Source organism: Jatropha curcas, chromosome 1, assembly GCF_041381405.1.
Source record: "Jatropha curcas cultivar XTBG-Jc1 chromosome 1, XTBG_Jcur_1.0, whole genome shotgun sequence".
Lineage (NCBI taxonomy): Eukaryota > Viridiplantae > Streptophyta > Magnoliopsida > Malpighiales > Euphorbiaceae > Jatropha > Jatropha curcas.
In genome coordinates this window covers 33,245,706-33,267,857 of record NC_143151.1, presented here as the reverse complement: position 1 = coordinate 33,267,857, position 22,152 = coordinate 33,245,706, and the positions used below count along the sequence as shown (strand labels likewise).

General features: G+C 35.8%; 1 protein-coding gene across 1 annotated transcript in view; it reads right to left on the bottom strand.

The window, feature by feature from the left end:
* The window catches only part of LOC105631418 (midasin-like protein), a 36,171-nt gene that overhangs the window by 11,856 nt on the left and 2,163 nt on the right, over nucleotides 1–22,152 (bottom strand). The window contains exons 4-52 of the mRNA XM_020678285.3: nucleotides 22,019–22,100; nucleotides 21,025–21,296; nucleotides 20,737–20,940; nucleotides 20,352–20,518; nucleotides 19,643–19,752; nucleotides 19,431–19,550; nucleotides 19,052–19,130; nucleotides 18,775–18,897; nucleotides 18,585–18,684; nucleotides 18,406–18,502; nucleotides 18,115–18,246; nucleotides 17,982–18,038; nucleotides 17,724–17,897; nucleotides 17,409–17,534; nucleotides 15,555–17,315; nucleotides 14,729–14,784; nucleotides 14,441–14,636; nucleotides 14,230–14,334; nucleotides 13,841–14,146; nucleotides 13,367–13,560; nucleotides 13,221–13,275; nucleotides 12,470–12,620; nucleotides 11,997–12,070; nucleotides 11,181–11,322; nucleotides 10,817–10,915; nucleotides 10,508–10,608; nucleotides 10,291–10,380; nucleotides 10,130–10,195; nucleotides 9,864–10,028; nucleotides 9,543–9,750; nucleotides 8,556–9,439; nucleotides 6,945–8,444; nucleotides 6,696–6,870; nucleotides 6,498–6,563; nucleotides 5,910–5,992; nucleotides 5,571–5,822; nucleotides 5,047–5,182; nucleotides 4,796–4,881; nucleotides 4,632–4,717; nucleotides 3,741–3,882; nucleotides 3,567–3,656; nucleotides 3,204–3,327; nucleotides 2,944–3,098; nucleotides 2,539–2,652; nucleotides 1,100–1,249; nucleotides 821–1,000; nucleotides 587–742; nucleotides 350–451; nucleotides 51–275 (exon numbers count right to left, since the gene is read on the bottom strand). Coding sequence (XP_020533944.1) covers nucleotides 51–275; nucleotides 350–451; nucleotides 587–742; nucleotides 821–1,000; nucleotides 1,100–1,249; nucleotides 2,539–2,652; nucleotides 2,944–3,098; nucleotides 3,204–3,327; nucleotides 3,567–3,656; nucleotides 3,741–3,882; nucleotides 4,632–4,717; nucleotides 4,796–4,881; nucleotides 5,047–5,182; nucleotides 5,571–5,822; nucleotides 5,910–5,992; nucleotides 6,498–6,563; nucleotides 6,696–6,870; nucleotides 6,945–8,444; nucleotides 8,556–9,439; nucleotides 9,543–9,750; nucleotides 9,864–10,028; nucleotides 10,130–10,195; nucleotides 10,291–10,380; nucleotides 10,508–10,608; nucleotides 10,817–10,915; nucleotides 11,181–11,322; nucleotides 11,997–12,070; nucleotides 12,470–12,620; nucleotides 13,221–13,275; nucleotides 13,367–13,560; nucleotides 13,841–14,146; nucleotides 14,230–14,334; nucleotides 14,441–14,636; nucleotides 14,729–14,784; nucleotides 15,555–17,315; nucleotides 17,409–17,534; nucleotides 17,724–17,897; nucleotides 17,982–18,038; nucleotides 18,115–18,246; nucleotides 18,406–18,502; nucleotides 18,585–18,684; nucleotides 18,775–18,897; nucleotides 19,052–19,130; nucleotides 19,431–19,550; nucleotides 19,643–19,752; nucleotides 20,352–20,518; nucleotides 20,737–20,940; nucleotides 21,025–21,296; nucleotides 22,019–22,100 — 10,318 coding nt within the window. The remainder of the gene's footprint in view (nucleotides 1–50; nucleotides 276–349; nucleotides 452–586; nucleotides 743–820; nucleotides 1,001–1,099; nucleotides 1,250–2,538; nucleotides 2,653–2,943; nucleotides 3,099–3,203; nucleotides 3,328–3,566; nucleotides 3,657–3,740; nucleotides 3,883–4,631; nucleotides 4,718–4,795; nucleotides 4,882–5,046; nucleotides 5,183–5,570; nucleotides 5,823–5,909; nucleotides 5,993–6,497; nucleotides 6,564–6,695; nucleotides 6,871–6,944; nucleotides 8,445–8,555; nucleotides 9,440–9,542; nucleotides 9,751–9,863; nucleotides 10,029–10,129; nucleotides 10,196–10,290; nucleotides 10,381–10,507; nucleotides 10,609–10,816; nucleotides 10,916–11,180; nucleotides 11,323–11,996; nucleotides 12,071–12,469; nucleotides 12,621–13,220; nucleotides 13,276–13,366; nucleotides 13,561–13,840; nucleotides 14,147–14,229; nucleotides 14,335–14,440; nucleotides 14,637–14,728; nucleotides 14,785–15,554; nucleotides 17,316–17,408; nucleotides 17,535–17,723; nucleotides 17,898–17,981; nucleotides 18,039–18,114; nucleotides 18,247–18,405; nucleotides 18,503–18,584; nucleotides 18,685–18,774; nucleotides 18,898–19,051; nucleotides 19,131–19,430; nucleotides 19,551–19,642; nucleotides 19,753–20,351; nucleotides 20,519–20,736; nucleotides 20,941–21,024; nucleotides 21,297–22,018; nucleotides 22,101–22,152) is intronic.

Genomic DNA, 22,152 nt, shown 5'->3' with positions numbered 1-22,152 from the left:
CTCGATAATATGCTCTTATCTTAAAAGAACTATAATAGTACTGAACATACCTTTTCTGAACATTCATGTTCAGAAAGAAACTCAAGCCATTCTGAGAGGTTCTCATTTTCCAGAAATTTGCCAAAAGTTGAGATATTAACATCAATAACACGTTTGATCTCAAAGGCACGAGGCCTGAATTTGTATTGTTGAGCATCATGACCTTCTTTATTTTTTGCCTGAACTTTCATATTCATCCAAATGCTTGCAAATTCATTGAACATCTTATCCAATATCTGATTTATGATCATATTCAAGTATCACATAACCAAGCAGAAGCACAAACAAAAACATATTTGATGAATCTCACCTTGAAAGAAGTACTATCAATCCTTTGTGCATTGGCCACAAAATGGGCAATATGGACAAGAATATTCAGATGAAGAGCTACTTTGAGTTGAAAGACAGATACCTATCACATTTCAGGCACAACAGATTGTTGAATTTCATGAGAACATAACGCATGACAGAAGGTAAAGCTTAAAAGCTCATCGAAATCAGAAATCAAAGAAACTACAAATTTTAATTAGGAAAGGAAAAAGCTTACTCCTCTTTCAGCATTGATATCACTTGAAATAGAAATTAGCTTTTCCAACAAATTTATTTCCCGCTCTGAGAAGTTTACAGGACTGGCTATATCATTGGAAGAAATTGAATCAAGAGAATATCCCCTTGGGAATTTCATGAATGAATAAATTGATTCCTGCAACATTCTCCAAGTCAGTATTGAGAGATGAATAGGAGAGAAGAGAGAAAGAGAAAAAGGTATTAGTAAAAGTACCACAACTTGCTCCATATTATCCACCTCAATTTTGTTTAAATGGTTCTTTGACAAGGCACCAGAAAGAACCAGTGACAGGCCTAATTTCATCTCATAAACAGCAACTTGAACTGGTTGGGCTACATCAGCATATTCCTTATATTCATCTGATAACCTTTTGATAAAACAACTTGCTGTTTCCTGAGAAATCCAGATGTCAAAAAAAGCATAGAGAAGCGAGTCTTGCACCAACGCTATGATCTTCTAAAAATCATATATAACATGTACGGAAAATCATACCTGCCAGTTACACACTTGGTCAAGAACCTTTTGTAAGTCCATGACATCAAAATTACTAACCAAATCCACCACCATAATAACAAGTTTAAGGAACTCCTTGCATTCTTTTCTTAGTGCATTAAATTTTGACTGGTTGCTACGGAACACCACCTAAAGATAAACAAATAGTAGGAAATTAACCATCAGAAACAAGAGATGCAACCTCGTACAAAGTTTCACACAACAATTCCGAAGAAAATGTAACAACAGAAAGTCAATCAAACATTTGAACAATTTGTAAAAATAAATAGGACCACTTCTGCTATCCATCGTGAGACCAGCTGTGAAGGCTGTGACAGCCGCCCAGTTGTGTGATGTTTTTGGAGGGAAATTCGTATTTGATTTTGTTACAAAGCTCACTCTGCTAGCAACTCTATTATTGGGATTAGGTAAAAAGTTGGTGTACTTGTAAGTTAGAAAAAGCTAAGTATGGGTTAAAATTGTCAGAAGTAAGTGAAGACTGAAGTACAGGGTTGTCATAAGGCCATCCTTTTGTGGTTATTCCATGTAAAGTCTCAAGTATATAAGATTTAGAGCAATCAAAGAAATTAGTCCTTGGAAGGTCGATATTCCAGAAACTGTATTTTTGTATTTGGGAGTGTTCTCCCCTATTAAGTTTCAGTTTACACAGCAACATATCTGTGTTGTGTGTGTTTTCTGCCGTACCAGTTCTCAATACCAGTCTATTTCTTAAGAAAGTGAATAACAAACAGAAAGAACAAGAAAATGTAGACAAAACGGGCACAGTTGAAATGAGAACGTAGCATATATAAAAGGTTTCTCCATGCATTGTGACATCTTTAACATCAAGTTCAGGAGCAGTCAATGGTTGAGACAGTTTCTCCATGCAGTGTACTCAAATATTAAAAGAGATGTAGGAATCATGAATGTGAAAAGTAAAGCAGATTGAAGTGCTAAAACATGATTCAGTACTGCAAAAGCTAATGAACTCTCAATAAAGTTGAGTTTTATTTAACTCAAGTAGTAAATCAACTAAATTGATTCTTGTTTTTTTCTTCCGCATCTTAAAAGTTCAAATATAATTATTGTAAAACTATATCTCAATGGCACACAGTATACAAAGTATTTCTCCATCATGACCAGCGTTCATAAGTAATAGGATGCTTCAGGTTATAAAACAGACAGGTTTCAATCAGTTTAAATTGGAGTTTCTTCCATCAGCAGTTCAAATTGGAGGTTCATACAAGAGTGCAGAAGGCTGAGAACCTCTTGGTCTGCAGTACTGGAACACCAAATTTGCTCAATGACTAGCAACGATCACTAATCTAAAGCAACGCAGGTCAACTAACGAATTTAATAAATGAAGGAAAAAATTGATTTAATTTATCAAGGACCCTACAGAGATAGGAATGAACAAAAAGAAGCACAAGTTTCTAGACCTTTCTCTGAAGCCTCTTTTGCTTAACTTTAAGCATCTGTAATTCTTTAAGTCTCTTTTTGTCAGCCTCCCTTGAAGAAAACCATCCTGCTATATAGTCACATTCTTGTCGTACCTACAGACCAAACCATAAAATTAACAATATTCTAGTAAGAGAAGTATGGCAGAAAAAGGTGATTTTACTGTATCCATTACGAATATCATTGCCAGAAATTAATATGCTATAATTTGAGGTCATAAATCACAACTCCACAGATTAATTAGTACAGGTCAACCACAAACTGGCAGCCATTTGATTTTATATTTGACACTGCAATACAAAACAGGCATCATGATAGATGAGACAAAAACCATGCAAGAACTCGCATAAGAGACCGAAAATCAGAATCAAGAGAAAGAAAGCTACCTTGATTTCAAGCTCAAGTGATGAAATCTTTTCTTCTAATTGTGAGTACTTGAAAGCGTATTTCATGGCAGGATCCATAGCATGACCACTAAGCAAGAGATTGAAGCGCAATCCACCAATCCGTAACCATGCATAACCAAGATTCAAATCGAAGTCTACAAAAACAAGAAAAAGAAAAAATATTATAGAAGTAGAGAAAAGATGCTAAAAGAACCTCATAGTAATTTGAATGATAAAATGACCAATAAACATATGTTCACCGGTGGAATAACAATCGAGATAAAGCTCTTTGATTAGAGGCTCTATTAACAGATGCAATAAGGAGTTCAAATATTGATCGCTTGAAGACGCAATGAGTGAACTCAAATTTTGCACCTCATTTTCCTGTCACCATGAAAGGATATTATCAAGAGTCTAGAGATGATATATAATAGAAACTAGCTTGTAGGTAAAATGTTTAAGAACTGAACTAGAAATTACAAGTGTTTCTAATGTCTGTAAACAAGCAAACAACAATTAGGAGAAAGCCAAAAAAAATAAAAAAATAAAAAAAAATTCCTCAAGGACTTTTACAAATCAGTACTGTAAGTTATTCATAAAAAAGGAAATTCAACAAAGCATACTGTAATTATGTTCTTCTGGAAGGAGCAGAAGATGGAGTTGATTGCAGCAAATTTATCAGCATCGAATACTCCCCTGTATGCATGTATGATCTGGGAAAGAAAAATGGAATCAAGTTCCTCTGTGCAGCTGAAAACAAACAAAAACAAAATCTTCGATGCACAGAAAATACATACCTGTTGGAAGAGAGAGCGGGCAACAAATAGCAGAAAACTAGGTAAATTTGTCCCTGTTGAAGGACTTTGCCAGAAATTGCATGAAGCTAGTTTAAGTTTTGAAGAATGAGCAAAATATTCCTTAAAAGAACATGAACTTTGCCTGAACCCAAAAAAGGAAAAAAAAGGTGCAGTCAGAACTATAAAAGGTTACAATATTCGGAAAATAAGTACTCTATATTTTGATCATTCATCATTAAAAAAGGAAAGGAAATTGAGGGGGGAAAGACGGCAGCAATTTGTAGTGGTTACCAATGGTTGTACTATCAATGGTGGTTGATGGACTAGTGAGTACGAGCATATGCCATTTGTCACCTCTTGCAACTTTGTGGAGGTTAGAAAATGGGATTCCATTTTGCAATGGAAAGTTATTTTGTACAATAACTTCATTTTCTAGCACATAGGAAAATATTTTTTGTAGACCAATTTTCTTATATGCCCCAAGAACCAGAAAATATGGATATCCCTTCCAGAAGACTATTTCAGAACTAAAAAAATAAAAACCATAAAATTAATTATAATGCAAAGACCGTAAATGTTTCCTATCCTTGAGGCAGGAATATAAACCACAGTTAAGAATAAAGAATCATATCATAGAAATGAACTGCGTTCACTTCTCAAATTTGTTTCTCAGAAAAGGAAGGATATGATGTCAAACTACTCTTAAAGTGGGATGCTAAGTGATTAAAGAAAATGGCAGAGCTAATATTCAATGATGATCAAATTATTCAAATGTCTCAAGCTAATGATATAATGCACTCTGACAATTGCCAAACCCAAAAACGTAACCTAATGCAAGTTCAATATAAAAGTAAAGCTTAACATCGACAACATAGAAGTAATTAATCTTACACTATATGGGTGACACAGGCCGTTCTTATTGGCTGAGCAAGCATTGCAGGCAGAGGACTACTGAAACTATCAGTCTTTGAGAAGTTCTGTACATAAAACAGCAATCAAAACCAGATTTTATCCACTTTATTTTCATAATAATTCCAATCGAACTCAGTATATACCTCAACCGAACCAAGGTGATGGTTCCATAAAGATGAATGCCACCAAAACCACATCTCAAGAACATAACTGGAAATTTTTGCATTCACTGAAGAATAAAGGAACAAGGAACATTAGCTTACATATACACAATGCAAAATAAAAATCTGGTGCATTGGTTCTATTTCTTTTTTAAAGAGAGGGGGGGGGGGGTGTGGGAATTGTTAGGCAATGCTTATAAAAGGCAAGTATATAAACAAAGGACTGCACAAACCTGCATCAATAGATGTCCATGCTTCAAGCGTCCATAAAATTTTTTGATGCGGTATGAAATTTTGAGGAGGCCTAGATGAAAATGATAGCGAGTATTTTAAGGAAGAATCCAGCAAGTTAGACACACTACTAAGTGCCTGTCATCAAAGAAAGCAAACAGAGCACCAGTCAAGTCAAGTCATACGCAAGTCATGGACTTCATAAGTGCCATAGGAAAAGATTTCTCAAAGAACAAATATCTTAATGGAAATGTGAAACTCATGGTTAAGTGTGAAACAGACAAATTATTAGCAATTTCTCAATATTCATCTATTTAAATACCAATCATTATGGATAAACACAGTTCAACCAGATGTTAGAAATGAGAAACAAACATATCACCGAACAATCAACATTGTCAACAAGTAATTCATGGAATCAGTGGATTTTATACAATTATAGAAAATACTTAAAGGCGAAATAATTAAAGCTGGAAACCAACAAGAAAAGGCTGAAGCTTATAGAAACTAACAGCATAGGTCTTACCAGCTGCAATCCTCTGGGATCGACCAAAATAATTGCTGAAAGCTTCTGAAGCAATTCCATGTCGAGGACAAAACTTGTGATGTCAATTATGGAAAGTGCCCCTTGCCAACTTGCACAACCAGACTTCATGTGCAATATTTCAGGGAAGAGAATACAAGGAGAAGCTGAATTCCCCTCAAGAACAGAATTCTCATCAGACTGTAACTTTGCCTCCAATTTGCGCTTTTCATATCTAAATCTTTCCAAAAGCATCTGAAACTCTCAAAACCCAATCTAAAGTGTGAGTTCACACAGACTAATCAGATCTATTTCACACAGTGGTAGGTAATGAGCACAAACCTGATACATCTCCTCCAACTGCTGAACAACTTCAACACTGTCTTCGTCACATTTACTGGTAATATACAATGACATGCAAATACCTAAATAGAAAACCGCGTCAGAAAAGCAAGAGACATACTGGTGAATCAAATGAGTATAAAGCACTTCACTAAAGTAATGCAAAGCTAGAAGTGATGCCATGCAGAACTAACTACATGAAATTGCAGGTCACAAATAAAAAAAAATTAAAAAATTAAAAAATTAAAAAACATTCTACTGTACTTATCCCTGTTCTGTTCATTGAAATTAGAGTCACTTCCTAACTCTCCTAGTTATATCTTCCACGGAGTCTTTTCACTACCAATGATACTGCCCTATAATCTCCATGACTGAACAAGTGAACGAACAAATGCTCACTCCCAATTAAATAAAAATAAGATATTTGTCGTGTACAAGACAGTAAGTACGATCAGCCGTCTTGCACCATTTAAACTTGCCACCACAGATCATCTTTGAGCTCAACATGGAAAGTAACTGTATGATATGCCAAGTGGCTAATATGACCTTGTTAAATGAGTACTGCCATAAAAGAATGTGAAGTTCTACCTTGCACAGCAAGGAAGCGAAGTTCAGGATCAGAAGATGCAGCTATCTCAATAACACCATCATCCACTGTCACACAACATTTTCCACAAGAGAGTATAAGGTAAGTTAGATAAAAGAAGGGGAAGGGGGAGGAAAGCAGAACTTGGAGAGCCACTAAAAAATGCAGACAAACTAAGATTCAGTTGACGAATTCCATACCTTGCTTACGTGGATTTTTATGTGTTGGCCAGATTAACTCACATAGCTGTAAAAGTTGTTGCTGTTTGCCATATAGTTTAGCAGATGAAGGTATCATTGGATGGCCACCATGAATCCATAGCAAGGACTGCTGAGATGGCCTATGGAATTCTTTATCTAAATGAATACTTGCCATCTGCACCAAAAGATAAAGATATTAATTCAGGGTAAATGATAGAAAAGGGATGATGTTGGCAACTATTAGCTTACCATTAATACATTTCCAACAGCTTTTGGACAGAAATCATGCAACTTTGAGACATCCTTGGCTAAATTATTCCAAGACATTAGCAATTCCTTAAACTGTGATGAGATAAAAGCATTCCAAAATAATATGTGATCATCAAGAAGCTGAGTGTAAATTTTAATCAGCACATCATAGGATGGAGATGCAACCAGCATGTCAAGGATTTCTTTCTCCAACCCTTGCAGAGACTCCAAGACCAGTTTGAAATGCTGGGCTCCATTATCATAGATATGCCGGCTTTGAGCATTCCACTGTTGATAAGAAAGTCTTAGAATGCCTACAGAATTAATAGCTTTGGACAGAAGCTCACTTAACGAGTTTGGAGTTTCATTTGGTCGAGTTAAATCAATTAAGTCTAGTGAAAGCAATGGTACTGGACGCAAGTTCAAATCTATTTGGTGAGGAGATGCAAGTTCATGGTGGCAGTGAAAAATACACTTCCAAATAGTATGCTCAAATTCCTGTGCGAGTAATTTCTCAAATGAATAGAAAAAATGACCGCATTCTAGTCTAGAGCTAATCCAACCAAACCAGAGAAGGAATAATTTATAATCAATTTCAGTTGCCTGTTCAATAGTCCAATTGGCAGCAAACAATATCATCTGTTTAGCCAACTTCAGGTCAAATTTTGTGTCCCTACATGACTTAGAAAATATTCCCTTACGAGCCTGTGGAAACATGAGTAGATGGATCATCTTTAAATCGACCAAATAAGCCCCCACAAGGCTGGTAGCAGACAAAACTTGGTCCAAGCCATCTTTATTCCTTGAGGCTCCCAATTCATACTGAGACAAAAGGTGCTCCAGATACATAAAGTTCTGTTTGACAGAAGCTTCCTTCGAGTAAAATATGTAATCCCTCAACTTCAATGGCATTGGCCATCCACCAGGCAAATACAAAGATGATTCAGTGGGCAAATCAGAGACTGACAGTGGTTTTACTGATAAGAAAGCAATCTTTGCATGATTGATAATATACCCTCCAACAGCCTCACCTAAAGAAGATAGATATGTGTGCTCCCAACTTATTTGGAGGCTCCACAAAAGCTGGCTGCCATTTATGAGAAGCTTCTGGAATAACTTAATCCATCTTGCAAGTTCAAGATATGTAATATGAACATTAAGGTGTAGGCCCTCATTCCTAGCATAAATATGAGCATTGGCCATTGACTCGACTAATTTACCAACAGGAACACCAGATAAAACAAGAAATCTTTTCACATCCTTTAATTCAAACTCTGCTCTACTTTCCTCATCAAGCAGCCAGTATGGTGGCATCATAAATATCTCAACTCCTCTATTTCGCATAGCTCGAGATACTTCACCATAGCTTGGATTAACTGTGAGGAACATCCGAAAATTTGGGTGTGGATGAAGAACCACTGGGTTTCCATCAATAAGCCCACATTCATTAAGTGTAATTGATCCGCTTGGCTCCACCAAAGAGTTGATTCTATCAAGAACCTAAAGCAAACAATCAGAGAAAGAGTAATTGGCAAAAAGAGAATCAAAAAACAATAGAATAACAAGCAAATCAGAAAACTTAGAATCAAGAATGCATAAGCTGTTAATTACCGTGGGATTACAAAGATTTGCATTTTCTAGAACAACCCATTCACCATTTTCTATTGCTTTTACAAGTAAACCAGCAACCCACTCAAATTTTGCAGAGAACTGACTTCTTTGTAGATAATCTTGCAACTTTGAAATAGCCTTCATGATACCATCCAGTTCATTGCTTGACCAAGAAACAGGTAAGCCATTGTTTACCACTTCCAATTTTAATTGCTCAGTAATCTCAACTAGCAAATTAAGAGAATTGACAATACTCTGCCAATTCTCGAAAAGCGTGGAAGTTGACAAGAAACTAGAGTCCATACTGGATAAGAAAGCAAGCCATTTGGTGAGTATATCCCTTTTTTCACAGAGTGTCACTTTAAACTCCAATAACAAGCTGCAATATTCAGTAACATAGCATTCAACTTGACCACAAATGGACCTAAAGTTGCGGTAAGCATCATATTGCTCAAAGCATCCAAGTAATTCAGATATATCAGTTGCAGATGAAAGATTTAGCTCATTTAGTACATTGCCCGTGACCTCAGCTAATAACCTTATCAACGAAGTTTTCCCAGATGATGCTGGACCAACCAAGATGCACAACCACTGATGCTGTACACAATGCACAGCAGCTTCCAAGCTATGGCGAATGCTAGGTATAACATTCAGCTGACTACTCTTAAGTTTAGAAGACCAAGTACTGTTTCTTTTAAAGGTAGTATTTCCCACGGTTAAGTAGTTAGGATTTAGTTGTACTCGTGGGAATGGATTTATCAACTGCTTCACCCCAAATACCTCTTCATAAAGCTGTAAAACTTGCTTGCGATCAGCAGGAGTACGCATTCTTTGCACATAAATTAAGTCAAGAAAGCTATCAAATTTTGACTTGTTTGGAGAACCTAATTAAACATAAAAAAAAATTAGGGAAAAGCAAGATAACACCAGCAATGAAACAACTTTAAACAGAACATCTCACTTAAAAATAAGGGATATACATCACACCTTGAATAATGTCACACGAGCGAATCACATCACGCAAATTAAACTCCCATGGGGAGCCATCGTGAGCAAATTTTTTATATAACATGGTCTCTTCATGTAGCCTTTTATTGAAGAAAATTAACTTTGAAAGCACAGGTCTTGGGATGGCGGGATAAAGGGAACTAGAGATGAACAAGTAGTCATCATCGACCAACTCATCTATGTATACCTGAAGCAAAAATATATGGGCAAACAGTTAATGGTGCATTCAATTTATGTCAATCGTTTCACATGCTAGATTTACAGCAGCAACAAGAAGTTAATAATGAGACAGAAACCAACCTTAGTGAAACGGTTTAGAAAGGATCTCGGAAGGCCTTTTCTGCCACCACCTTGAGAGAGAGGATTTTGACAAGCAAAGACTCTGAAAGATGATGGGCATTTAAAAGTAAGCCCAAGCTCTGGAATGAATACCTCAGCACGATGATCCAGAATAGCATTCAATCCCTGATAAATATAAATTTTAACTGTTTACATTCACAAGAAGCAGAAAAAGGGGGGAAGAAATGAAAGAGGTGAAAGAAAAAGAGGTTGGTTTGTATTAATGCCTCTAGGACAGACTGTGGAGCAAGATTAAGTTCATCCAGCAAAACCCAACAACCCTCCTTTAAAGCCTGAACCCAAAAAAAAAATTAAATTAAATTAAATTAAATTTGAGTACATTCACAATATAATTGCAAGAATAAAACTTTTAGATAAGAAATCTAACCTGCAGCAAAATTCCATCAGACCATGCAAACTTCATCCCCTCATCACTTTCAATAGGTAAGTCTGACCCCAGCAAATCCATTAAATCAGTCTACACAAGCAAAAAACAAGTTGCTTCCACCGAATATGCTACTAGAAAAAAGGGAACAAAGAGACAGAAAAATAAGAGAAGACACAGATGCCAATGATGTGCAAGCAGATGATGGATAATCACTGACCTGCTCAGATAAGTTTATGCGTACAACCTTATGCCCAGAATACTTTCCCAAGGCAATGATCAAACTTGTCTTACCAACACCTGGACTACCTTCCAGTAGAACTACAAAACAAATATCATTTCAATTAAAAAATGGAAAACACCAGGTAGGATGTAAAACTATAAATACAGTCACACCCCCCCCCCCCCTCTTTTCTTCTCTCCCCTACAGCACACCAAGCCCAAAGAGAGACACAGAGAGAGAGAGTGCAAATGGGAGGTTTCTTAGTGGGGGAGGAGGAGAAGGATAACTGAGAACAGCATGCAGTACCAGGCTTTGGAAGCTGCATAGCACGCAATACCCGCAAAGCATTTCTGCGGGTGGTTGGTGCCAAAAATTCAAAACCACTGGTCTCGCACTTTCCATAGCCTGTAGATATAATCAATTAGTCAGAATACATGCAACTGCAATTTGATTTAGAACTGGAAATATCAAAAATTATTAAAGATTCAGCATAGTCTAAATTAATCCAAATCCAAAGAAAAAAAATTGATAATCTATAAATCTATGACAAACCATTACAAGTCATAATGCCTAGAACAATCTACCGATTCCTAAAAGAAAAAAATAAGCATAAATAAATTCAGACGACTTCTACCAGAATTAAACCGTAACATTCGGTTCATGAACTAACCTTTTTCAATATAAAATGGACTGATACCAAAAACATTGTCGCAGAGCATGTCATGGCAACAAGAAATATCTTCAACTGTTCCAAGATCACCCCAACCATAATTTTCCATCGTTGAAAGTTTATGTAGCACGTTATTGTCCAACTGTAATTGATAACCACAGCACAAGAATAAAAATACAAGCCAAAGAAGTCCAAATGGTAAATTTCAAAAAAAAAAAAAAAAAAAAAAAAACATATATATAACAGAGGTGAGAAACAACTTGCATCAGTGCTCAAAAGTATATCCCATATATGCAAGTAGCTTATGGTGTTGCCATTTTCTGAGACCAAAAAATACCTCTCACAGCAAGGAGTTTATGAGTTGTGAAATTCTTTACTTACTAAATGAAGTGATTCCCAGCAACAGTTTAACAAATGCCTAAAATAGTAACCTTATTTGATTTCCATAAACAATTTCATTAAAAATTAAGAAACTCCAATTGATATCCTAAAGTTTTCAAATTTGCTTAAAGATCTCAAATTTTATTATCAAAAAAATTTACAATTTTTTGTTTTTACTTCAACCCAATGAAATTAAATCATCTGTCAAATCTGTCTCACGATTCATGCGCATGAGGCCTACTTTTGTCTACAAATGAAAAAAAAATGATAGAGAAATCATAAACAAAAATAAGTGACGACCAACAAGGGAATGGAGTCTACAGTATAATTATGGTTGATAAGTAAAATAGCAATAGCATTCATTTCACTACCAAGACAGGAAACAAGAAATAAGTTCTCAAATTTAAGAATAAAAATAAAATCACAAACACAGACCTCAAATTGCTTTACAAGAAAAGACAGGCATTTCTCCCTTAACAGTCTAGCATCCTCTCGGGAAATACCAGTCCCTACAAAGCGCACACACAAAGAAAACATTAGCATAGAATCAATAAAGGAAAGGATTAATGGATGTAGCATATTATCATTCCATATCTGAATGCATTGCTTAAATGTGACGACTATGCAAGTTGTAAAGATAGAAAGTGGAATTTTCAATCTACAGAAAAGAGAGATGATAGCTCAAGAGAGGTCCTTGTTCACAATTTCCAATCAAAATTTGGAATCAGCAATGTGACTAAAGAAATTCCAGTTTCTTCAATTCAATTACTACTGAACAAATGCCACCTTGTCCAAAACAAAAAATCAGAACAAGATTTAACAAATTCAAAGTCGATGTACATTCTCCACATAGTAAAGAACAAATAAAGAATTGACACAGAAAGATTTGAAAAAGAAGCAAGAATTACCTAGACTTAGTCCATCCAGCAAAACAAGAAAAAGGCCATGGAAGAATGCATAATCACGTTCTAAACTTCCTTTAGTCGTGTTAATAAACTCGACCCAAGATAGGAGATCCCTCACAGTAAGCATCCTCCCTGTTTGCAACTGGTTGAACCACTGCAAACAAAGAAAACAACAGAAAAGTGAATCAGATTAATTGAAAGCAACAAAGAAATAGAGATCAGTCAGATCAGATAACACTTATAAACATATAAAAGAAATTAGTATCTATCCTACCTAATAAAGCGAGAAAAATATTATAAAACTGCATCCACAAGTCAATTTCAAATATATATATATATAAAATAAAGGCCAAATGACCAAAAAAAAACTTGAACTTTGACTATTTTTATAATTTTGGCCAATTCTTTTAATTTTATCAGTTAATTTTTTTTTTAAACAATTATAGCCTCTATCTGTATTCCGTCCAAATTGCGGTTGACATAAGCATTAAACCTAACAGGTGCGCACCATGTGCTCTTAGTCAAAGCTACTCAGTTTTCCACTAAAAAAAAAAAATTTGCCCTCGCTTGAACAGCATCATTTCAAGCTAGGGCATTACAGTATGTCTTTTTGCTCCATTAATCCAAAGAGATCATGCCTCCTAACCCATAACCATAACCTCCCTCGCATATTAGCCAAAGTCCTCCTCCTCCCTTCAACTCAAACACAGACATTACAATGCAGACAACAAGAAGGATTTACAACAGAACTGACCTCCCAGAAATTTATCATAGCGTCCACAATGTATGAGAATTCTGGATTAGAAAACCTGTGGGTAAAAAAATTGGGAAAAAATTCAAAAAGAAAGAGTTCATCAAATTGTTATGCATCCCAATGGAGAAGTTCTTAAACAGGCATACCTCTTCAAAGCAATATCTCTAAGTTCGTCCAGATCACTAACAGGCGGAACCCAAATCTCAGTAAACCGGTTGCGAAGAGCCGGAGATAATTCCTTTTTACCATAATCACCTCCAGGATTCATAGTTGCAAGAACTAAAAAATTCTCATGAGCTGTTATATTTTCCATAGCAGACCCTCCTTTCTCTGCCAAAGACTACAAAAGGGAGAAAAGGGAAATGTAAACATCTTCATTTTGGAGTTAATTTGATCAAATTACGCAATAAACAACACAGACACCAAACATGAGACAACAGATAAAATCATATGCCTTGCAAATGATACATAAAGCAAATGATACATAAACAGTTTAAGAAGAGCTTCACATCACTGAAAAAACTAATAAAAATCTAAATTAATAATAAAGATAACGATGATATCTCAAAGATAAGGCCGTTAAAGAAGCCAGGTTCCCGATGGAAAATGCACAAACCCACCAGTGTTCTTTCAGGCTCCAATACACTATTCAATCTCTCAAGTACACTATCATCAGCCAATGAAATTTCATCCACAAGAAATAGATCACCAGCTCTCATGGCTTGCACAAGAGGCCCATCTTGCCATGTAAATATTGTCTGCCACTTTTCATGCAGCTGATCAAGGTTCAACTTCATCTCCTCAAGAGTATCAAGATCTTGCATAGTGACACCAGGACAGGGAACTCCACCTTCTTTGTAACTAATTAGTATTGCAGAGAGATGACTAAGAGTCGAAGAAGCCTGGCTAATATCAGAAGAGATTTCCTGCATCCAAGAAATCAAGCAAGTTACTTTACTAGTCAAACAGACATGCAAATAAAATCCTATTAATAAGATGACTTTCTCACTAAGAACTCAGGGAAGAGGACATAAGCCTTTGATAGCTTCAACTTTTCTACTGTGTATTTGAATTCTGATGCCAGTCTTGATCTCTCTCGGATAGGATAAAACCCCTGTTAGACAATTCATCAATTACATGCCAATTTTCAAAGGGGCCAAGCAGCAATTCTCAAAAAGAACACATGAAACAAGCTGCTGAGAATTTGGAAGAAAACAAACCCCAAGAAAATCAGATGTTTCTGTGTATTGATGGCAATTCAAAATGTGCAATTGTGTTCCCAACGAGCTACTAAGTAACTGACAAACGGTAGTCTTTCCACCACCAGTTTCTCCAACAAGCAGTACAGGCTCATGTAACTCATAGCAATTCTTGACAAGAAAGAACAATCTCTGCATACTTTTAGTCAAGATAATGCTGCAACAACCATCACAGCAGTGAGAAGGAAATAATTTGGAAAAAAAAAATCCCAAGCCCAACCAAGAAAGAATGGTCTAATTGATTCATACTTTCCAGGAATCTTCAAGTCCCTTTCCATGGATTTAGAGTCCCTTCCAACTGAATCCTGAACAATGAGGAAAAGCAACAAGGAAGAAATGAATCAAGCGCTCATTCAGGTTATATATCCCTTTGGAAGAAGGTGTAATAATCGAAATAAATAGTACATAATTTACATTGTAAACAGGAACCACCACTAACTTTAGATTATGATAACCATTGTACCCCATTAGCATAGCATAATGAACAAAAATTACTTTTGTCATAGGCAGTAGACAACCCTTAGTATTAATAGTACCAACTTGCAGATTACATTAATGATTTCACAAACCAATTGAAAATTCATAATCACTAAAAGCAGCTCATATGCATCATATTTTCTCTTAATGACTACCAAAAGAACATCATGATGTCAATAATTCATCATTATTAGGTATGCCTTCATACAGTCAACTTGTTAACCAGCACACGCACAAGAAATGTAAAGGTGCAGAACTTTAGAACTTTATCCATATTTATGGTGTAATTGTGATAACATATTGCTTATGCGTTAATCATCAAGAGACATTATTTTCCCCGAAGAAAATGCATTTCAAGGATTTTTCACAAGATCCCAACATAACAGGAAAACAAAATGATGCATGGCAAAGAAGAAAAAACTCACAAATACCTGTATCATTCACAAGTTACTGCAGTAGATTAATTAACAGATAAATATATTTATATTCAATTTTCCAAGAATTATCACACGCTCTATCCATTAAAAAAGTTAACATAAAGACAAGTTACAGAAGTACCGACTTTGAGACACAAACATGTAATTCAAAGGCAAGATACCTTGTACAAGTTATCTCTGGCAATTTTGACCCGGAGATGCTTTTCCAAAACTTCTTGAACCACGAGTTTCTCTCCATCATCTCGCAGCCTGTCTGCCAAAAGATAGAAACCCTGTTCCGCCATAACTTCTTTAGAATTTCCGAATATTTTCAATCGATTAGCCCAACGAAACAAGTCTCTTGGAGTTATGAATCCATGTTTTCCAGCAAACACTTTGCTCCTCTGCCTATGCAATTGCAGCTCCTTCATGACTTCAACCATGATCTGGGCACGGCTTCCAGGGATTTTACACCTTTTCTCTATTATTGTGCTCAACTCAAAATCTGGGATCTCATCAACATGAACCTCCACAAAACGATTGCGAAATGCTCGAGAAAGCATTTTACGACCACCGTAGAAAGTGGGTGGATTTTGAGTAGCAAAAAGCATAAAATTTGGATGTGCCCTTATGGTCTCACGCAATTCAGGCACAAAAAGTTCTCTATTGTCATCTAACAACCGATTTAATGCTTCCAGCACATCAGATGGGGCAAGATTTAGCTCATCCAAAACAATCCAATAACCATTACGGACAGCCTTAACCAATACACCTTCATGAAATATAAGCTTTCCATGAATATCAGATATGTAAGAACCTAAATATTCCTGCAGATCAGTGTGTTCGTGGTTGTTTATCCGTACGAATTCATGCCCAGTTCTTGCAGCAAGATACTGAACAAGGCTAGTTTTTCCACTGGAGGTTGGTCCCTGTAAAAGGACAGGATATCTCTTGATAAAAACAGCACGCGCCAAGTTTTCGAGTTGCTTCTTAACACTCCTTGTCAATACATAATTCTCTGAGAAATCCTCCGAGATGGAGTCTTTTTTAACTGTTAAGTAAGTATCAAAAGGTACTGATGAAGGTTTATTCCCCCCTAACAACTTATCCTTGATCATCTCTTTCATAATCTTGGCACTGGGCCTATCCAACATAGTGAGAAAAAACATACAAAAGCCATCATAAAATGCCTTTTGAAATCCAAAATTTGCCTTTGCCTCCCTGGTGTACTCTAGTGCACGGTATAAAGACCTTAAGCTATATTGAGGCTTCTGATTAGCCCCGTCTTGAAGCCTTTCTTCAGAGTTTACTTTGGCTGTCTCGTAGAAATCAATTATTCTTTGTTCTAGATCCTTATTTGATTGAGTTTCCTCCATAAATTTGTTAACAAATAATTTCAAATCCTCTCTACCTAAAGAATCATCAACAAAGTACTCTGTAAATCTGCTCCGCAAAGAGTAGGGCAAGTCTCGCTTTCCAGCATCAGTTGCAGGATTCATGCAGGCAAATATTCGGAAACTAGGATGTCTTGGTATATGACTTATATCCCCTCTTTCAGCTAAACAAAGTGATCCAGAGTCTCCTTCAAGAACACCAACAATTCTCTGCAAGGTCTCAGGAGGAGCTAAATTCACCTCATCCAGCAAAATCCACTCACCATTTCTAAGTGCAGTTATGAAGGCTCCTTCTATGAATGAGAACATCATTCCAGATGAAGCCCCAATTTGTGCATATGCAGTTACAAGTTTCACATAAAAATTCTCCCAAGCTCCGCGCATTTCTTCTTTATCAAAAGGCTTTTTTCGCTTCTTCCCAGATCCAGATCTTTCTACTTGTACTTTGTTTTGGAAATAATCTACATACTTCTTAAATGCGTCCATTAACATTGTCCAGTTCTTCTTTCGCAATTGCTTTTGTAAGTAGGCAAAAAGTTTATCATTTACCTGGACATCAACATATCATGGAATAAGTAACTTATGCAAGCTCTTCACGGTATATAAATAAATCATAATTCCAAAAAAAAAGTTGAATAATACCTTCACTGAAAATGTCTTCGAAAAAAGAGATTCAAACTCCTTATAAAGGAGAATACAAATAGACTGTGGGTCTATGGGCTTAAATCCTCCTAATAAATCAGCAACATCACTTTGTTGACTCAAATTCTGAAAAAGAGAAATAAACTTTATCAGATGAAGCTTTTATGCAACATGACACCCATGTGCGCGTTTTTTTTTTTTTTTTTTTTTTTTTTTTTTTTTTTTTTTTTTTTTTTTTTTTTTTTTTTTTGTGGGGGGAGGGGGAGGAGGGGGGGAGAGGACAAGGAGACAGAGAAAGATGATATGCATCCATACCAGAACAGTAAGCCTCTGACCAAGCATTGTTGCCAGATTTTGTACAAGTGTAGTTTTCCCAGTTCCAGTTTCACCAACCAAGAGAATAGGCTCATTGTACTTAACAGAGCAAGATATTCTCTCAAGTACATGCAAAGAACTACACATCTTGACAAGTCTCTCTTGGCCATGTAACTGAAAGAATCACATGAAAATATCAACAAAGAAATAGAAAGCAAAACAAACTAAACTGAGAATATCTAAGGTTCTTCTACGAACCGTAGTTTCAGTGCGTTGAAGAGTAACTCGTCCAATTCTTAGTTCTGCAAGCAAACCCTGCATTCCAATTTGTACATGAGAAATGGCAGCAATAGAAAACTAGGTTATCCACATCATCTAAATTAACAGGCACCTGGATTTCGGGTTTACAAGGATGTAGAATTCCTGACTCAGAGAGTGGAACCATCCACAACTTCGCGATGTCTTTCATTATAGTCATTCGAGTCTCAACTGATGCTGAAAATGCTGCAAATATATCCACAGCCTGAAAACAGAAGCCAACATCTCTTTCATTCTTAACAAAGAAGTGCACTTTTCCATAGGCTGGACCTCATTTTATACATTTATACAACTCTCCCTCATGTAAACACGCATAGAGTGCAATAAGGATGCAAGACAATAGACACCTGGAAGAAAATCAGACCTCTTGATAGATGCAGTGACACTGATAATCCGCCAACGCATCTCCCATAGTGCAAAAGCCTAATCCAGCTATTCGTTTGCACCATTTAAGGAGATCCCTGCCAAGAGAACAAAGTCACAGTTAGAAAAAAATTGTCTAACTTTAAATCACAATACATGCTATAGGTTCTGATCTACTACCTTAAAGAGAACCTGCCCACAGATCCACCAAGACAGGAATTTCCAGACTGAAATCCCAAAATATGGTATAGAGAGGAGGAGTTAACTCTTTCAAATGTTTCTATGACATCAAAAGGGTTGTTAGACAAGCAATATTTAAACTGAATTAGAAATTCTTGACATAAAATTCTACGATAAAATTATGCCCCACCTATAAGTTTCCCAGCAAGAGGCTCCAAATTTGGATACCATGCTTTCACTATATTTTGCAAGTCATCATTTTTTGGCAGCCTAATCATCACTCTCCTCCAAAGAGTGCTAAGTAACTTTCCACCTACAACCAAAACAAGATGACTCTTCTATTCAGCCGCTATATAGAGTTTTCACTTAAATCTAGTACAACTTTCAACAGGTAACAACCAGCTTATGAACCTTACAATTGTCAAAAAATTTCCATAAAGCTTATTCAAAGGATAACTATCACAAACCTTCTGCATTACAGAACACATCAATCTTTGAAGTAGAAATGGTAGAAAATAGTCTAAAGCTTTCTGCTACTCTTATTTCCTGAAAAGCTCAGATTCTTCCTCATTAGTCAAAATTACATTTAACAAGGCAAAAAGAAAGAGAGAGAGAGAGAGAGAGAGAGAGAGAGAGAGAGAGAGAGAAAACAGTAAAATGTTTATGCTTTCATATGAGCAGATAAAGGAAAGAATTATTTTTCTAGTAGCAAAATCATGCAATGAACATTATACCCATTGAGCTAATCAAATTCCAATCAGATTCTAAATTTAAGATATCTATAAAATTAAATGTGAGCTCGTAACATTTTTTCGTACAAAAAATGATAATAAAAGACATCATTACCTCCCCACGACCAGTTATGAAGAAGTTTGCACCTTCAAGTAAAGGTAGTAAGATCGATTGCACATCTGGTGGTGCTTTATCAATGTCCTCAAATACAACCCAATAGCCATTCAGAACAGCCTGTGGAAAAACCAAATATTAACAGTATTACAAATAGGTAATATTACATAATCACAGTCAAAGAAATCAATTTTTTCAACAAGGAAACAAACCTGGATAAGTGAACCATGTTGCCATCTAAATTCACCAGGTTGTTCAGCACAGACATAAGTCCCAATCAATGTTTTGCCATCAATTTGTTCATCCATGTGGATAGAAAGAACTGTTTTATGAATGAACATAAAAAGAATGACTATCAGGAAAAGTTAACAAAGGAAAGGACAAGATAACTTTTTTTAAACACTCATCTTGTTCAAATATAAGACAAGGTTACGGCTCTTACTTTGCAATTTTATCACACTTTAAAAGATTCAAAGTAGCATTTAAACAAAATTACAAGGCTCTACAATGTAAAAAATAATCTACAAATAACGGCTTCACCCTGTTATCATGGAAATTAAAAAAGTATCAGCTTTTCATTATGTTAAATTTAGTCAATGTTATATCAAACCAGGACATGTACATCAACAGTTTAGTCTATCTGGTTACAACAAATTTAACGTAACATTTTATTGACCTCCCTGTCACCCGATAGTTTTTTCAGTTTGCTGCCTATTCTTCCTTGAAAGCACTTTGCTACGCTCTTCTCCTTCTTTATTTTTCAAGAGATACAACAAAATTATAGCGCTAAAACTTACATGTAATTCAATACTGTTATTCCACACAATCCTAAAGAGTTGCAGACTGATCTAGGAAGGTTGTAATTATACACAAATAAAAATACCACTTTGAAGGATATACATCCCTTAGAAGTTTAAATACCTTGGTTCCCATAATCTTGAGCTAACTTGCTGATGAGGGCAGTTTTCCCAGCACCAGCAGGGCCATACAGAAGAACAGGCCACCTTTGACTCACTGCTAATAGCACCATCTGAAAACTTTTCTCTACTGTTGATGTCATTACAAATGGACTTCCTTCTTTATCATTCCTAAAATCACAAGAAAGATCACTATTCAAATGAGATCAAAAAATTATAATAAATTAACATGTGCCAAAAAAAAATCAAAGTTCCAGGCAAAGTTGACTAAAAAGTCCCAATGAAACAAAATATTAAAAATGTGTCAATTCAGACTATTAAATGATGATGATTATGATCAATTATGAAGAACCATGAATGGTTTATCTGCTTTCCAGTTTGATGCCTACCATTTAGCCAACCGTCGACTCTTAATCGTGGGCTCAATTTCATCAAACTTTGACGAAGCCAGTGGATTGTGGCCATGAGATCTCAGGACATTTTGCTGGCTGAAATCAGGTCCTCCGTTGACAGAACCCAATATTATGTGCTCAAGTGAATCAACATATAATCCAGCCTTCTCTATAGCCACGTCTTTACAGAACTCCTCCCAGCTGAAAAAAGCAAAAGTATGCAAGTATTATAGAAAGGAGAAAAACTAATAACATATCTAAGAAGTTATTTTCTTCACCACCCACCGCAATAAACATGAAGCAGCTTCTTCAGCTCCCACACCAAAATTTTCAATTGCTCTGTCACTTATTTTCAAAGTGATGGATAGGATTTGTATTCCGCACCATCTTATATCTGAAATCTCCTCATCTCGAGCACCATGACCCAGATCAATATTTTGCATTGTCTTTAAAAGCTCCAAAAAACAGGACCAATCCCACCTTACAGAGAAGAACTCGGGTTCTAGAAGGAGTAGACGGTAAGATACCCGTGCAGCAAGTAAGCAATGACCAACAACCTATTAGAATAGAAAAGAATCTTGATTTACAGGTGCAAAATTGAGATTTGAACCATGAATCAAAATCATAATGTTATGAGTCTGAGAATTGAATCAAACCATAAGATTTAATACAATTCTCAAAATCAATTTGAAATTGCAGATATATACATGTAACTAACAAACATTTACGTTGGACAATGAGATTTTTCAACAAATGTGAAACTATTATGTACGGTAGCTGATGTGGATCCAAATCATGTTATGGTCTATTCTTCTGAAACCTACAATATATATCAAAAATGTTCTCAAACCAACTTTGATAACAAAAATTATTTGAAAGTCATACTGCTCACAGTATGGACTTTCACAAAAATAATATGAATTTGAAATATTTTTGGTTTCAAAAGCTCACTTATCATATCCAGGTTTAATAACAACAATGTTTTTTAGCTCTATAAATTATATCAAAATCCTAGCTTAAAATAAAAATAAATAGAAACCCCTCAACAGGACTCCTAGAGAACTAGATTTTCACTTATATTAGCTTTGCAGCTATCTTTCCCTTTGGAGAGACAAGAAAGACTCTGAATAGGACAAGAGGGGTGGAAGGAAAGAAATCATCAGGGACAAAAAAAGAAAAAATCAAAGGAATGATCAAAACATACAGGAAATTACAATGAAAACACACAAATTCTCCAACAAAAAATTGATCATACAATAACATTAGAGTTAAAAAGTACCTCAATCTGCTCAGAAACCGCTCTTTTCCTCAAAATACGTTCAAAAGGAGGCAATGAAAATTTGAAGTAAGCTGACAGAGACCTACAGAAGTAACCAGACATATTTTATGTGAGTAAAAAAACAAACAAACCTT